At 51.3% G+C, this 17,808-nt stretch overlaps 1 protein-coding gene across 2 annotated transcripts in view; it reads left to right on the top strand.

Annotated features, from left to right (window-relative positions):
- Nucleotides 1-270: 270 nt before the first annotated feature.
- Nucleotides 271-17,808, top strand: part of RAB3GAP2 (RAB3 GTPase activating non-catalytic protein subunit 2) — a 172,326-nt gene continuing 154,788 nt past the window's right edge. For both annotated transcript variants that reach the window (XM_075339111.1, XM_075339112.1), the window contains exon 1: nucleotides 271-468. In XM_075339111.1, coding sequence (XP_075195226.1) covers nucleotides 372-468 — 97 coding nt within the window. In that variant the 5' untranslated portion in view covers nucleotides 271-371. The remainder of the gene's footprint in view (nucleotides 469-17,808) is intronic.

Below are 17,808 nucleotides of genomic sequence, written 5' to 3' on the forward strand. Positions count from 1 at the left end.
GTTTTGATTTTTCCACAGCAGAAATGAAAGTCGAGTTCTGATTGGTCGCTAAGGACAAGAAACACAGTTTTGAGCTATGAAGACCACGCATGCGCGTTTTGACCCATCTGCCACGAAGAAATATGGCGGAAAAGAGAGCAATCATCGATCATATGACTTTTTCCGTCACCATGGAAACAGAAAAGCTGCAGAAGCACTGTGGCGTTCGGCAGCAGGGAATCAGGGCGGAAGTTCGCGCACGCGCAGACTGCTCCTAGAGTTCAGTCTGACAACTCACCAGAATGACGCAGTTCCGGTGGAGGAGCCGCAGCTGGAGGAGGCTACGGGAGCCGCTGCCGGGCTGACAGGAGCGGAGCCGGAGCGGAGGCAGCATGGCCTGCACCCTGCTGGAGTTCTGCCGCTTCCAGGACATCAGGCAGGTCCGGGACTTCCTGTTCCCTCAGCTGCGAGAGGAGAGAAAGAACCCAGGTCAGTGCTGAGGGGCAGGGAGTCCATAGCAGAGTATGGGAGGTGCTGTGTACACCCTGTGCTGCGTGTATATATGTGCCCTGTGCTGTGTGTGTGTATATGTGTGCCCTGTGCTGCCTGTATATGTGTGCCCTGTGCTGCGTGTATATGTGTGCCCTGTGCTGCCTGTATATGTGTGCCCTGTGCTGCGTGTATATGTGTGCCCTGTGTATATGTGTGCCCTGTGCTGCCTGTATATGTGTGCCCTGTGCTGCGTGTATATGTGTGCCCTGTGCTGCGTGTATATGTGTGCCCTGTGCTGCGTGTATATGTGTGCCCTGTGCTGCGTGTATATGTGTGCCCTGTGCTGCGTGTATATGTGTGCCCTGTGCTGCGTGTATATGTGTGCCCTGTGCTGCGTGTATATGTGTGCCCTGTGCTGCGTGTATATGTGTGCCCTGTGTTGCGTGTATATGTGTGCCCTGTGCTGCGTGTATATGTGTGCCCTGTGCTGCCTGTATATGTGTGCCCTGTGCTGCCTGTATATGTGTGCCCTGTGCTGCCTGTATATGTGTGCCCTGTGCTGCCTGTATATGTGTGCCCTGTGCTGCCTGTATATGTGTGCCCTGTGCTGCCTGTATATGTGTGCCCTGTGCTGCCTGTATATGTGTGCCCTGTGCTGCGTGTATATGTGTGCCCTGTGCTGCGTGTATATGTGTGCCCTGTGCTGCGTGTATATGTGTGCCCTGTGCTGCGTGTATATGTATGCCCTGTGTTGCGTGTATATGTGTGCCCTGTGCTGTGTGTATATGTGTGCCCTGTGCTGCCTGTATATGTGTTCCCTGTGCTGCCTGTATATGTGTTCCCTGTGCTGCATGCGTATGTGTGCTGTGTCTGTGCACCCCCCCTGTGTCGGGCTGTGTCTGTGCACCCCCCCTGTGTCGGGCTGTGTCTGTGCACCCCCCCTGTGTCGGGCTGTGTCTGTGCACCCCCCCTGTGTCGGGCTGTGTCTGTGCACCCCCCCTGTGTCGGGCTGTGTCTGTGCACCCCCCCTGTGTCGGGCTGTGTCTGTGCACCCCCCCTGTGTCGGGCTGTGTCTGTGCACCCCCCCTGTGTCGGGCTGTGTCTGTGCACCCCCCCTGTGTCGGGCTGTGTCTGTGCACCCCCCCTGTGTCGGGCTGTGTCTGTGCACCCCCCCTGTGTCGGGCTGTGTCTGTGCACCCCCCCTGTGTCGGGCTGTGTCTGTGCACCCCCCCTGTGTCGGGCTGTGTCTGTGCACCCCCCCTGTGTCGGGCTGTGTCTGTGCACCCCCCCTGTGTCGGGCTGTGTCTGTGCACCCCCCCTGTGTCGGGCTGTGTCTGTGCACCCCCCCTGTGTCGGGCTGTGTCTGTGCACCCCCCCTGTGTCGGGCTGTGTCTGTGCACCCCCCCTGTGTCGGGCTGTGTCTGTGCACCCCCCCTGTGTCGGGCTGTGTCTGTGCACCCCCCCTGTGTCGGGCTGTGTCTGTGCACCCCCCCTGTGTCGGGCTGTGTCTGTGCACCCCCCCTGTGTCGGGCTGTGTCTGTGCACCCCCCCTGTGTCGGGCTGTGTCTGTGCACCCCCCCTGTGTCGGGCTGTGTCTGTGCACCCCCCCTGTGTCGGGCTGTGTCTGTGCACCCCCCCTGTGTCGGGCTGTGTACCCTGTGTCATGATCACCTCACACTGTGTGTACCCCGCGCTGGGGCTGTCTACCCAGTAGTACCCATATCTCACTTTATACTGTGGACTGTGCACTTATATACTGTACCCGTGTAATAATGTCCCTGTATTGTTATACGTCTTGCGCAATAGTGCAACTACTCATCTATTACATGGTAGGTGAGCGGTTGGGGTCCGAACGTTGGCCCCTCACTGATCCGATTCCATGGCTCTGCAGTCCCCTTGGTGCATGTGTGATGGTCGCATACGTGCATCTCTGCTCTGTGTTTATAGGACTGCAGGCGATCACGTGGACCCCACACATTTCACCAGGATATACTGTATGTAACGTTCTCCTGCGGAGATGCTGCAGTGGAATTAAACACATCGGTGACAGTTGTCTAATGGCTGTTTAGAGTCTGTGCTATTCCTGTGTCTAATCAAGTATCAGTATCGCTGCCAGTGATCGGCCGCAGTGTTCCCAGCCCCTTGGTGCCCCGTTTAATGCCCTTATTTAGTTATCTACCACTACTACGTTAATTGACAGTGCAGAGTTGTCCCGAACCAGAATTACATGAAGATAAAGCTCCATTATGGGATCACACAAATCACTCTCTCCTCGCTGCTGACATTGCTCGTCTCCTCTATCTGTTCAGTGCAGGAGTGAACACAGAAATCCCTCTTTCCTCCCAGATGACATCGCTCGGGTATAGTTGTGTAGCGATGTCCAGTTTGAGGAGAAAGTGATTTTTTTTGCTGTCCCCTGCACTAAAGTGATGGCAGAGAAGAAAAGCAATGTCAGCAGCGAGGAGAGAGTGATTTGTGAGTGCAGTGCGTACAAAGCAGAGGTTTATCTCCAGACAGCGATGACTTTGGACAATCAACTTAGGAGTGGGTGGACTGGTGCACCGAGGAATTTAGCCACCAAAGGGGGCACTGACCACCTTCATTTTCAGATTGCAACAGGGGGACAGGTTTACAAACTTAAAAAAAAGCGCAACAATTTTTATTACTGATTTAGCTCCTAAAAGATTGTGGTGTTCGTTTGCTGTGTAAATTTGGGCGACTCCCTCTAAGGCTGGAGTCACACTTGCGATTAACTCGCACGAGTGCAATGCGAGAAAATCTCACATTGCACTCGGACCCATGTTAATCAATGAGGCAGCTCCCATCTGCTATTTTTTTTCTCAGTACAAATCGGACTGAGAAAAAAAATCGCAGCATGCGTGAGTTTCATGCGCGAGTCACTCCAATGAAAGTCTATGGGTGCGTGAAAAAAAAAACGGATGTCACACGGACGGCACACACACCATCCTTGTGACATGCGTTTTTCTAAATACATTTATCGCATGTTGCAGAAAACACTGGAAATGAGTGAGGTCTCTCTCCGTCGGTCTCTCTCCGTCGGTCTCTCCCCCCCCCCACCCCCCTCTCATACTCACCGATCCCCGATCACCGTCGCGGCACTGCACGACTGTCACAAAGCTCCGGCAGCTTTTCCTCTTTTGAAAAAGCCGGCCACTCATTGTTCCATCTAGTATTCACTGCTTTCCCCACCCACCGGCGCCTATGATTGGTTGCAGTCAGACACGCCCCCACCTTGAGTGCCAGCTATTTCACTGCAACCAATCACAGCTGCCGGTGGGCGGGTCTGTATCTGCAGTAAATTAAATAATTAAAAAAAAAACGGCGTGCGGTTCCCCCCCAATTTTTATACCAGCCAGGGTAAAGCCATACGACTGCAGGCTGGTATTGTCAGGATGGGTAGCCCCACGTTATGGGGAGCCCACAACCCTCACAATATCAGCCAGCAGCTGCCCGGAATTGCCGCATCATTAGATGCGACAGTCCCGGGACTCCACCCAGCTCATCCCGATTTGCCCTGGTGCGGTGGCAATCGAGGTAATAAGGAGTTAATGGCAGCAGCCCATAGCTGCCATTAAGTCCAAGGTTAATCATGGCAGGCGTCTCCCTGAGATACCTTCCATGATTAATCTGTAAGATAAAGAAAATAAACACATACACCAAAAAATCCTTTATTTGAAATAAATGAAAAAAAAACCAAAAACCTCTTTCACCATTTTATTAAACCCCCAAATACCCCTCCAGGTCCGACATAATCCACAGAGGTCCCACGACGCTTTCAGCTCTGCTACATCAGAAGCTGACAGAGAGCAGTCACAGACCATGACCGCTCTCTGAGCTCCCCGCAGCAACCGAAGGGATCTGCGCTATCAGCGATGACGTCACTCAGGTTACCCGCGGCCACAGATCTCAGCGGGAGGACTTCTGCTGTGGCCGCGGGTAACCTCAGTGACAGCACCGCTGATCGTGCGGCTCACTGTGGTCACTCAGGGGATTTGCGGTCACCGGTGAGACCTTCATTGGGGACCGAAAATCAGGCCATGCCACACAGACAGAGCTGCGGTATGACAATGAAGTCGGGTGAAGTTCATCTGACTTCATTCTGATCGTGCGGCTCTGTCTGTGTCTGCTGTCAGCGGCCATTCACCTCTGCTACATCGCTCTGTCTGCTGTCAGCGGCCATTCAGCTCTGCTACATGGCTCTGTCTGTGTCTACTGTCAGCGGCCGTTCAGCTCTGCTACATGGCTCTGTCTGTGTCTACTGTCAGCGGCCGTTCAGCTCTGCTACATGGCTCTGTCTGTGTCTACTGTCAGCGGCCATTCAGCTCTGCTACATGGCTCTGTCTGTGTCTACTGTCAGCGGCCATTCAGCTCTGCTACATGGCTCTGTCTGTGTCTACGGTCAGCGGCCATTCAGCTCTGCTACATGGCTCTGTCTGTGTCTGCTGTCAGCGGCTATTCAGCTCTGCTACATGGCTCTGTCTGTGTCTGCTGTCAGCGGCTATTCAGCTCTGCTACATGGCTCTGTCTGTGTCTGCTGTCAGCGGCTATTCAGCTCTGCTACATGGCTCTGTCTGTGTCTACTGTCAGCGGCCATTCAGCTCTGCTACATGGCTCTGTCTGTGTCTGCTGTCAGCGGCTATTCAGCTCTGCTACATGGCTCTGTCTGTGTCTGCTGTCAGCGGCTATTCAGCTCTGCTACATGGCTCTGTCTGTGTCTGCTGTCAGCGGCTATTCAGCTCTGCTACATGGCTCTGTCTGTGTCTGCTGTCAGCGGCTATTCAGCTCTGCTACATGGCTCTGTCTGTGTCTGCTGTCAGCGGCTATTCAGCTCTGCTACATGGCTCTGTCTGTGTCTGCTGTCAGCGGCCATTCAGCTCTGCTACATGGCTCTGTCTGTGTCTACTGTCAGCGGCCATTCAGCTCTGCTACATGGCTCTGTCTGTGTCTGCTGTCAGCGGCTATTCAGCTCTGCTACATGGCTCAGTGTGTGGCTGCTGTCAGCGGCCATGTAGCAGAGCTGAATGGCAGATGACATATCTGCTGAGAATAAAAACGGATCACACACGGATTGCACATGGACTACAGTCATGAGAAAAATCACAGAATCGCATTGCTGTTGCATTGCACACGGATCAACACTCGGACAGAGCTCATGCTACTTTCTATCATGAGACTCGGTCCGATTTTTACACTCGCAAGTGTGATTCCAGCCTAAGGGGAAACCCAGCCTTGTATGAACTTACTCCCTTTACAATTTTTCTATCCCCATTAGTGTCCTTGGTGCACCCTTGGTGTGGCCAAGAGCTTTCGTGCACCTTTCCCGGTTTCTTTTTGCACACCTCTGCCTCCGTCTCTTGTGATTAAGGGCACTGACAGTGCCTGAGACAGATTTGTTTGCAAATGAAATCCCCCTCATAAGAGGGTACTCTAACACGCAGCCCTCTCTCCTGAAGTCACCGCTCGGATCCGTGCTCGCGTGCTACGGGTGGTGACTCGAGCCTCTCACGGACCCGGGGGTCACGTCGCTCTGCAAGGGGGGTTGGCGTTACGGGGGATGCGGGCATTTGGTTTTGGGATGATTGTTCGTGACGCCACCCACGGGTTGTGGTGATGGTGGACACCACCGCTTTGGTGAAGGTACGGGGACTCCCGGGAGCGGTGTAGTGGCGCAGCTAGGTGTTGACCCCTCCGTGGGTAGGGGATGTTGGTCCCAGGGCCCGGTGGTGCGACAGCCGGGGTGCAGGGCGCAGTGCCGCGCGGTGCGGTGCCTGATGGCACTGTTGTACTCACGATTAAACCACACAGAGTCACTGGTAAACCAAATGAAGGTATGAACGGGGCCCGCAGCCGGCTGCAGCTTCCTAGTCTGGTTGGCAATGTCCGCCTTTCTCCTGCACCTATGTTGTACTGTGACCACTGTGCCTGAGCACTCGTAGTCCGCTCCCCGGCGTGTAGATGTCGGAGGCGCTGGCCCTTGGATCTCTTGGCCTTTGGCGGTGGCTACTATCCGCACGGGTTGGGCTGTTGCCTTCAAACGGGACTTTGGTGGGAATGAACCCCTGAGGTCCAGACCGCAATCAGTTAATTCGACTATGGTGGTGGCATATAGCCTAGTCGGGGTCTGAGTACCCTGCCTGGTGCTCCGGTATCCAGTTAGCTCCCCGGTTCGGTTCCGGCGGGCCACTACCCTGTCCCGGTCCCTTACGGTTCCGCTGGTCGTGTTTCCGGTCTCCTGCAGGCGGTCACTGCCGTCTGCCTGTTGCACTCCACTGCTCTGTCCTGCACTGACTCACTGTCTGCACTTGACTCGACTGTTTTTGTTTTTCCTGCCTCAGGCCAGCAGACTCCTCGGTGGGCGTGTCTTTCCACCTGACTCCGCCTACCTGGTGTGCCTGTCTAACCCTGAGGGAGGCAATCAGCTCTTTGTGGTTGACTGATGGTACCTTTCTAGTGTGGGGGTGTATGTGGTGAGTGTTGTGACCTCTGACCCCTGGAGTCCAGGGCGTCACGCAGCCCTCTCTCCTGAAGTCACTCACTAAAACCCAGAAATCTAGCGGAGCGACTTACGTGACCTCTGGGGGGAGCTGCGAGTGAGCGCTCACTTGTATCAGCGCTGTGTTACTCGCGGACACTTGTGACTTGTGGAATTCCAGCACTATTAATCAGGAAAGGCAGGTGGACGTATGGAGGAAAAAAAGGAGCACAAAAGTGCACTGAGGTGCTTGGCCACACCAAGGGTGCACCAAGCACCTTCATTTTTATATGTTAATAATGTTTTTTTTTTTTTTTTTTTTTTTTTGAACATCAAAAAGCAAAGTGCAAATGGAAAGTCTGTTATGCTGCTTTCCCACATCCGTTTTTTGCCGTCCGGCACAAAAACTGATGCAACGGATCTGGCGTAAAAACGGATCCGTTGCCTCAGTTTTTTTCCATGCGTTCCTTCCGTTTTTTTGACGGATCCGTTGTGCTACTGAGCATGCGCAGTCCAAAAAAACGGATCCGTCGTTGGATTCCGTCATATGCCTGATGATAACATATCCAGTGCCCATAGGCTTCAATTATACAACATGCCGGACGGTGCCGGATCCGGCGAGGGCCGTTTTTTTGTCGGAGACAAAAAACGCTTCATGGTGCGTCCTTTCCGGCCACCGAACGAAGACATTTCGCCGGATCCAGCGGACGCCACATGCAACGCAGGAATAAAACTGATCCGGCGCTGGATCCGGTTTATCAAATTTTTGCCGGATGGTGCCGGACAGCGAAAAACGGATGTGTGAAAGCAGCCTAAGAAAACTGTGTGTTGATTGCAATTAGGGACTGACACTCTAAAGGGGAGATAATTAGCCGTGACCAGATTGACTCGTAGTACCCAGGTCCATTGGCCGGGTAAGTATTTCATGGCTGATGGATGACCTCCTACCTGCTATCATTCCTGGCCTGGTATGGTGGCGTGCTCGCTCATCACTAGTTACAAGTACTGAGCACATGAGCATGGTAGTGCCCGCTCATCACTAGTTACCAGTACTGAGCACCCGAGCATGGTAGTGCCCGCTCATCACTAGTTACGAGCACTGAGCACCCGAGCATGGTAGTGCCCGCTCATCACTAGTTACGAGTACTGAGCACCCGAGCATGGTAGTGCCCGCTCATCACTAGTTACCAGTACTGAGCACCCAAGCATGGTAGTGCCCGCTCATCACTAGTTACCAGTACTGAGCACCCGAGCATGGTAGTGCTCACTCATCACTAGTTACGAGTACTGAGCACCTGAGCATGGTAGTGCCCACTCATCACTAGTTACGAGTACTGACCACCCGAGCATGGTAGTGCCAACTCATCACTAGTTACAAGTACTGAGCACATGAGCATGGTAGTGCCCGCTCATCACTAGTTACCAGTACTGAGCACCCGAGCATGGTAGTGCCCGCTCATCACTAGTTACGAGTACTGAGAACCCGAGCATGGTAGTGCCCGCTCATCACTAGTTACGAGCACTGAGCACCCGAGCATGGTAGTGCCCGCTCATCACTAGTTACGAGTACTGAGAACCCGAGCATGGTAGTGCCCGCTCATCACTAGTTACCAGTACTGAGCACCCAAGCATGGTAGTGCCCGCTCATCACTAGTTACCAGTACTGAGCACCCGAGCATGGTAGTGCTCACTCATCACTAGTTACGAGTACTGAGCACCCGAGCATGGTAGTGCCCACTCATCACTAGTTACGAGTACTGAGCACCTGAGCATGGTAGTGCCCACTCATCACTAGTTACGAGTACTGACCACCCGAGCATGGTAGTGCCAACTCATCACTAGTTACAAGTACTGAGCACATGAGCATGGTAGTGCTCGCTCATCACTAGTTACGAGTACTGAGCACCCGAGCATGGTAGTGCCCGCTCATCACTAGTTACGAGTACAGAGCACCCGAGCATGGTAGTGCTCGCTCATCACTAGTTAGGAGTACTGAGCACCCGAGCATGGTAGTGCTCACTCATCACTAGTTACGAGTACTGAGCACCCGAGCATGGTAGTGCTCACTCATCACTAGTTACGAGTACTGAGCACCCGAGCATGGTAGTGCTCACTCATCACTAGTTACGAGTACTGAGCACCCGAGCATGGTAGTGCCCGCTCATCACTAGTTACCAGTACTGAGCACCCCGATCATGGTAGTGCCCACTCATCACTAGTTACGAGTACAGAGCACCCGAGCATGGTAGTGCCCGCTCATCACTAGTTACAAGTATTAGGCACCTGAGCATGGTAGTGCCCGCTCATCACTAGTTACGAGTACTGAGCACCTGAGCATGGTAGTGCCCACTCATCACTAGTTACAAGTACTGAGCACATGAGCATGGTAGTGCTCGCTCATCACTAGTTACGAGTACTGAGCACCCGAGCATGGTAGTGCCCGCTCATCACTAGTTACGAGTACAGAGCACCCGAGCATGGTAGTGCTCGCTCATCACTAGTTACGAGTACTGAGCACCCGAGCATGGTAGTGCTCACTCATCACTAGTTACGAGTACTGAGCACCCGAGCATGGTAGTGCCCGCTCATCACTAGTTACCAGTACTGAGCACCCGAGCATGGTAGTGCCAACTCATCACTAGTTACAAGTACTGAGCACCTGAGCATTGTAGTGCCCGCTCATCACTAGTTACCAGTACTGAGCACCCGAGCATGGTAGTGCCCTCTCATCACTAGTTACCAGTACTGAGCACCCGAGCATGGTAGTGCCCGCTCATCACTAGTTATGAGTACTGAGCACCCGAGCATGGTAGTGCTCACTCATCACTAGTTACGAGTACTGAGCACCCGAGCATGGTAGTGCCCGCTCATCACTAGTTACCAGTACTGAGCACCCGAGCATGGTAGTGCCAACTCATCACTAGTTACAAGTACTGAGCACCTGAGCATTGTAGTGCCCGCTCATCACTAGTTACCAGTACTGAGCACCCGAGCATGGTAGTGCCCGCTCATCACTAGTTACAAGTACTAGGCACCTGAGCATGGTAGTGCCCGCTCATCACTAGTTACAAGTATTAGGCACCTGAGCATGGTAGTGCCCGCTCATCACTAGTTACGAGTACTGAGCACCTGAGCATGGTAGTGCCCACTCATCACTAGTTACGAGTACTGACCACCCGAGCATGGTAGTGCCAACTCATCACTAGTTACAAGTACTGAGCACATGAGCATGGTAGTGCTCGCTCATCACTAGTTACGAGTACAGAGCACCCGAGCATGGTAGTGCTCGCTCATCACTAGTTACGAGTACTGAGCACCCGAGCATGGTAGTGCTCACTCATCACTAGTTACGAGTACTGAGCACCCGAGCATGGTAGTGCCCGCTCATCACTAGTTACCAGTACTGAGCACCCGAGCATGGTAGTGCCAACTCATCACTAGTTACAAGTACTGAGCACCCGAGCATGGTAGTGCCCGCTCATCACTAGTTACCAGTACTGAGCACCCGAGCATGGTAGTGCCCGCTCATCACTAGTTACCAGTACTGAGCACCCGAGCATGGTAGTGCCCGCTCATCAACTAGTTATGAGTACTGAGCACCCGAGCATGGTAGTGTCCACTCATCACTAGTTACGAGTACTGAGCACCCGAGCATGGTAGTGCTCGCTCATCACTAGTTACGAGTACAGAGCACCCGAGCATGGTAGTGCCTCGCTCATCACTTATTACGAGTACTGAGCACCCGAGCATGGTAGTGCTCACTCATCACTAGTTACGAGTACTGAGCACCCGAGCATGGTAGTGCCGCTCATCACTAGTTACCAGTACTGAGCAACCCGAGCATGGTAGTGCCCGCTCATCACTAGTTACCAGTACTGAGCACCCGAGCATGGTAGTGCCCGCTCATCACTAGTTACCAGTACTGAGCACCCGAGCATGGTAGTGCCCGCTCATCACTAGTTACCAGTACTGAGTCACCCCGAGCATGGTAGTGTCCACTCATCACTAGTTACGAGTACTGAGCACCTGAGCATGGTAGTGCCCGCTCATCACTAGTTACGAGTACTGAGCACCTGAGCATGGTAGTGCCCGCTCATCACTAGTTACAAGTACTAGGCACCTGAGCATGGTAGTGCCCGCTCATCACTAGTTACCAGTACTGAGCACCCGAGCATGGTAGTGCCAACTCATCACTAGTTACCAGTACTGAGCACCCGAGCATGGTAGTGCCCGCTCATCCACTAGTTACCAGTACTGAGCACCCCGAGCATGGTAGTGCCCGCTCATTCACTAGTTACGAGTACAGAGCACCCGAGCATGGTAGTGCCCGCTCATCACTAGTTACGAGTACTGAGCACCTGAGCATGGTAGTGCTCGCTCATCACTAGTTACGAGTACTGAGCACCTGAGCATGGTAGTGCCCCGCTCATCACTAGTTACAAGTACTAGGCCCCTGAGCATGGTAGTGCTCATACATCATTGATGATGACGTTTCACCGCTCCGTTGCCATATATTGTGGTCACATCAAGCGTTTCCATAGATGATTGAAGAAATCTTATCTAAGCTCGAGTGATTTTATAGTAAAGTCATTAGTGATATGAATCGTAATTGTGCAGAGGATGTTGGGGACATGGCATGAATAAGATTCTTCCTCTGGTAGTGACGTGCTGGGCTGCAGAGCGTTTCGCCTCACCTGCTGTCACCCTGTGCATCAGAGTACAGGCCTCCGTACACAGGAGCGCGCAGTATTGTTATCAAAGTGGCATTGTTACGGGATTTATATATAAGCCTTACTGCAGAAAAACATTAAACTGTCTGCTAAAGCCAACCTGCGCCTGCACTGACAGCCGCTGTGATCTCGGAGGGGGTGGGTGGCGTTGGCACCAGTTGTCTCCTGACAAGGAGACGGCATCCATTCAGTCGAGAGATATGGCAGCCGGCACTGGTGGGAGGCAATAAAGACTATTTACTGTGTAAGGAAAAATCTGCAATTTCCTAATATATTTGTTATTGGCAAAGGTTGGGGTCTGGTGCCACGGCTGGGTATGAACCCCCCGGCTGAAGCTTTGGCCGCCACGGCAGGTTTTCTAATGCAGCAGCTCCACAATGGAAGAGCGCCGTGAGAACAAAGCTATCAATGTTTGGTTTTTTTTGGTAGCCTCTGTTCAGTAGTGTTACCAGTGGGGGTATAATATAAGACCTCAAACAAAAGAGCCATGGGGTTCTCTATGACTTGTGTAGTCATGACTATTCTCAGGCTAGGTTGTCCATATCAGATCGGTGGTTTACCGGTACCCCCACAAATCAATCAACCGCTAACAGGTCCCATGGGGGCCGCATGTACACAGTGTGCATAGTTGTCATGGCACAGCGCCGTACAAGGTGTAGTGGCCGTTCTCAGGTACTGCAGATCAGATCCTAATGACGTGAATTATTATTATTATTTATTATTATAGCGCCATCAGTTCCATGGCGCTTTACATGTGAAAGGGGTATACATAATAGGGCAAGTACAATAATCATAAACAATACAAGGTACAGACTGGTACAGGAGGAGAGAGGTCCCTGCCCGCGAGGGCTCACAGCCTACAGGGAAGGGGTGAGGATACAGTAGGTGAGGGTAGAGCTGATTGTGCGGCGCTGTATCAGACTGAGGGTTACGGCAGGTTGTAGGCTTGTCGGAAGAGGTGGCTCTTCAGGTTCCTTTTGAAGCTTGTCAAGGTAGGCGAGAGTCTGATGTGTTGTGGCAGAGCATTCCAGAGTATGGGGGAGGCACGGGAGAAATCTTGGATGCGATGGTGGGAAGAGGAGATAAGAGAGGAGTAGAGAAGGAGATCTTGTGAGGATCTGAGGTTGCGTGCGGGTAGGTACCGGGAGACTAGGTCACAGATGTAGGGAGGAGACAGGTTGTGCATGGCTTTGTATGTCATGGTTAATGTTTTGAACTGGAGTCATTGGGCAATGGGAAGCCAGTGAAGGGATTGGCAGAGAGGAGAGGTTGGGGAATAACGGGGGGACAGGTGGATTAGTCGGGCAGCACAGTTTAGAATAGATTGTAGGGGTGTGAGACTGTAGAAGGGAGGCCACAGAGCAGGAGGTTGCAATAATCCAGGCGGGAGATAATAAGGGCATGTACTAGGGTTTTTGTAACTTCTTGGAAAGGAATGTACGGATCCGGGAAAAATGTGACCTCAGCCTCAGTACCTGAAAACGGTCATTATATAGTGTTGGGAGCGGTGCTATTCTGGCTCTGTATGCGGTGTACAAGACCATCAATCTAGTCCTAGGAAATCCCTTTTTAGGCTATGTGTCCACAGTAAAAGGTCCCTGCGGATTTTTTTGCCTGAAAATCCGCAACTTTCGCGGCAAATCCGCACCCGCGGATTTGCCGCGGATTTACCGCGGATTTACCGCGGATTTTGATGCGGATTTTATTATTTTTTTTTTCCCCATTCAAAACAGAAAATCCGCACCAAATCCGCACCAAACAATTGACATGCTGCAGTTTGTTCCGCATCAAAATCCGCGGCAAAATCCGCAGCGGAAAAATCCGCAGCATGGGCACAGCATTTCCAAAATGCCATTGAAATGGCTGGGGAGTAGCTGTGCTGCAGATTTTCGGCAAATCCGCGCTAAATCCGCGTCAAAATCCGCGTCAAATCCGCGATAAATCCTGTAGCGTGGGCACATAGCCTTAAGGGAGTTTTAATTTAAAAAAAAAAAAAAACCAAAACAGTTCTCTCCTTCCCCCTCCCCAGTTTCAGCGCTAAGTTTCCACCACTGATCATGGTGTCTGTTATCGTTTGCAGCGCTGCAGGCAATCGGTGAGCTCAGTGTCTTCTTCCGATTAGACTGCATGAGCTGCTCGGAGCTGAGTGATTGGCTGCAGAGCTGGTAACGTGATGTCAGCGCTGCAGACAATCAGCGAACTCGGTGTGAACGCCAAAGTAGACAGCATGAGCTGCTCAGATCCACTGAGCTCTTTGGCTACAGAGCTGGTGACATGACGTCAGGGCTGCAGACTATCGGTGAGCTCAGTGTCTCCTCCCGAGTAGACTGCATGAGCTGCTCGGATCCATTGAGCTCAGTGATTGGCTACAGAGCTAGTGATGTGACATCAGCGCTGCAGGCAATCGGTGAACTCAGCGTCAATGCCCAAGTAAACGGCATGTGCTGCTCGGATCCACTGCGCTCAGTGATTGGCTACAGAGCTGGTGACGTGATGTCAGCGCTGCAGACAATCGGTGAGCTCAGCGTCTCTGCCCGAGTAGACGGCATGAGCTGCTCAGATCCATTGAGTTCAGTGATCGGCTACAGAGCTAGTGATGCGACATCAGCGCTGCAGACAATCGGTGAGCTTTCAGTCTAGCTGGCGGTCTTATCAGTATTTGACAGCTATCTCTGTACACACCATTACACAATGACAGCTGTCAGTCACTGGTATGACCGCCCACCGGACCAAACCGTAAAAAGAGCAGAGGTTTGAATGGTGAAAATGCAGGTTATGCTGAATGATATACAGTTTAGTCTCTCTCCCCTGCTCTAACGCATGGGGCATACAGATTGGGCTGCGTTTTCTTGGTGACAGGTTCCCTTTAAAGTGGAGTTTATCTATGTTTTGCATGTAAAACCGGCCACATCCGGGAATAATGGCTGCGGAGCTCAGTAATAATGTATCTTATGTTCTACTTTCCAATCTCCAGTGCACTGATATTAGTTTAGATTCTAATTTCCACTAAGACCAAGTGGGTGTTTAATTTTTTTTACCAATGCATGATGTTGACCAATCATAAACAGGATGCTTCATGTAGGGTAAAAAAAAAAAGAATGCCAGACCTGGGTTTCTCTTTATAAGCAATGACACCCATCCCTGCTCTTTTCACAATACTGTCAGTGTGGTGGTGGTGGGAAATAGAGCAGAGTTGATAGTGCAGGGAGAGTAGAGCTGTTTGTAATGACACACAGCCCTGCTCTTCTCATAATACTGTCAAGGTATGGGAGGAGAAGGAGTAGAGCAGAGCAGAGCTGACAGTGTGGCCAGAGTAGAGCTTTAGAGGTGATTGTAGTGACACCCAGCCCTGATCTTTTCACAACACTGTCAGTGTGGTGGTGGGGGGAAGTAGAGCAGAGTTTACAGTGCAGGGAGAGTAGAGGTGTTTGGAATGACACACAGCCCTGCTCTTCTCACTCTTTTCCCAACACTGTCAGGGTGCAGGAGGTGGGGAGAAGAGCAGAGCTGACAGTGCGGCGAGAGCAGAGGTGTTTGTAGTGACACACTGCTGTGGTCTTTTCACAATACTGTCAAGCTATGGGGGGGAGAGGGAGTAGAGCAGAGCTGACAGTGTGGCAAGAGTAGAGCTGTAGAGGAGTCTGTAATGACACACAGCTATGCTCTTCTCACAACACTGTCAGTATTTTGGTGGGGGAGTAGAGCAGAGTTGACAGTGCTGCAAGAATAGAGATGTAGAGGTGTCTGTAATAACACACAGCTCTGCTCTTCTCACAACATTGTCAGTGTTTTGGTGGGGGAGTAGAGCAGAGTTGACAGTGCTGCAAGAATAGAGATGTAGAGGTGTCTGTAATAACACACAGCTCTGCTCTTCTCCCAACATTGTCAGGGTATGGAGGGGGAGGGAGTAGAGTAGAGCTGACAGTGTGATTAGAGTAGAGGTATTTGTAATGACACACAGCCCTGCTCTTCTTACAGAACTGACAGTGTAGAGGGAGTACAGCAGAGCTGACAGTGCAGGGAGAGTAGAGCTGTAGAGGTATTTGTAATCACACATGGCTCTGCTCTTCTCACAGCACTGTCCGTGTAGAGGAAGTACAGCAGAGCTGACAGTGCAGGCAGAGTAGAGCTGTAGGGGTGTTTGTAATGACACGCAGCCCTGCACTTCTCAATGATCTTACTGTCCACATCTACTGTAATTACAAGTGGAGGAAACAAGTAAATAGAGCTGGGTGTCATAACAAACATCTCTTGCAGCTTTGTTCTAGTCCCGCTCCCATCACACAAACAATGGGATGAGCTGCAAGAAGCGTGTGTAATCTTGCACAGCTCTACTCTATCCATTCAAACGCTGAATCCTCTGTAACGGAGGAACAGACCGGCCCTATAGAGGTAATGCTGGATAGGTGCACATGGGATGGGAAATCCTGCTTATAGACTCCCTTTAGGCAAGTTTGTGGGCTGCTGCGGGCAGCTCTGCCCTCCGCACCGTGCGCTGCCAGCAATACTGTGTATATAATCCTATGTCTGGTCACATCCCATTCAGCCAGTGACTCATCGCCCGTCCTATAATTATACTGTGCGCTCTCGCCCCAGTTTCAGTCTACATGATCCTCGACGATTTCTTTATAAAACGTTCATGAGCTGAGCACGCTCTGATAGTGACGCCAGCGGGGCTCGAGATAAAGTGAAAGTGACATTGAAGCTGCTGCACCCCCATCACAAGGAGACGGGGGCCTGCGCCTGGAATGACGTGGGCACAAAATGTCACTGTTTCATTCAAAAGCTGCCATCCATTTGATGTAAATATTAAAGCATCCTTTACTGTGCTATTTGGGTCAGGGTTGTACTGGAGAATCAGAAATTCTGGATTATTGGACAGAATAACAGGCTTCTAAGAAGCGAGCACCGTAAATTGTTTGGTGGTCACATACCTCTGGCAGTTCTCTACATCCACTATCTAAAAAGACACATCTGCAGGTTTTTCTCTCCGCTCTCTAAAAAGCCACATCTGCAGGTTGTTCCTTCTGCTCTCTATAAAGACACATCTGCAGGTTTCTCTCTCTGCTCTCTATACAGACACATCTGCAGGTTTTTCTGCTCTCTATACAGACACATCTGCAGGTTTTCCCTCCGCTCTCTAAAAAGCCACATCTGCAGGTTGTTCCCTCCGCTCTCTATGTAGACACATCTGAAGGTTTTTCCCTCTGCTCTTTATAAAGACGCATGTGTAGGTTTTCCCCCCGTTCTCTATACAGACACATCTGCAGGTTTTCCCCTCTGCTTTCTATACAGACACATCTGCAGGTTTTCCCCTCCGCTCTCTATAAAGACACATCTGCAGGTTTTTCTCACTATCTGACATGAAAGCAGAACAAATCTTTCCCGTTTTTTAGGTCAGTTAGGAACCAAAATTATTTCTATTTGCCAAATACCAGAATGAGAGAGAGAGAGAGAGAGAGAGAGAGAATGTTTTCAGGCATTTTTATTACTTTCTGCAAAGTTAGAAGTTTACTTACATTTCATTAGTATTTTGTACCATTGCCCTTACACGGGATGAGTTGGGTCAAAATGTCCTTTCACAAGCTTCTCACAATAGTTGGTAGTAATTTGTTCCCATTCCTCCTGACAGAACTGGTGTAACTGAGCCATGTTTGTAAGTCGCTGCTTGCACCGGCCTTTTCAACTTTGCCCATACATTATCAATAGGATTGAGATCAGGGTTTTGTGATGGCCACTCCAAAACATTGTCTTTGTTATCCTTAAATCACTTTGTAACCAGTTTGGCAGTAGCTTCCGGTCATTGTCCATTTGGAAGACCCATTTCCGTCCAAGCTTTAAGTTCCTGGCTGATGTCTTGAGATGTTTCTTCAGTATTGCCACATAATCTTCTTTCCTCATGATGCCATCTATTTTGTGAAGTGCACCAGTCCCTCCTGCAGCAAAACAACCCCACATCATGATGCTGCCACCCCCGTGTTTCACAATTGGGATGGTGTTCTTTGGCTTCAAAGCTTCTCCCTTTTTCCTACAAATGTAACGATGGTCATTATGATCAAACAGCTCAAATTTAGTTTCGCCAGAGCACAGGACATGTCTCCAAAAATGAAGGCC

This window comes from Anomaloglossus baeobatrachus, chromosome 3 (assembly GCF_048569485.1).
Source record: "Anomaloglossus baeobatrachus isolate aAnoBae1 chromosome 3, aAnoBae1.hap1, whole genome shotgun sequence".
Taxonomy (NCBI): Eukaryota; Metazoa; Chordata; class Amphibia; order Anura; family Aromobatidae; genus Anomaloglossus; species Anomaloglossus baeobatrachus.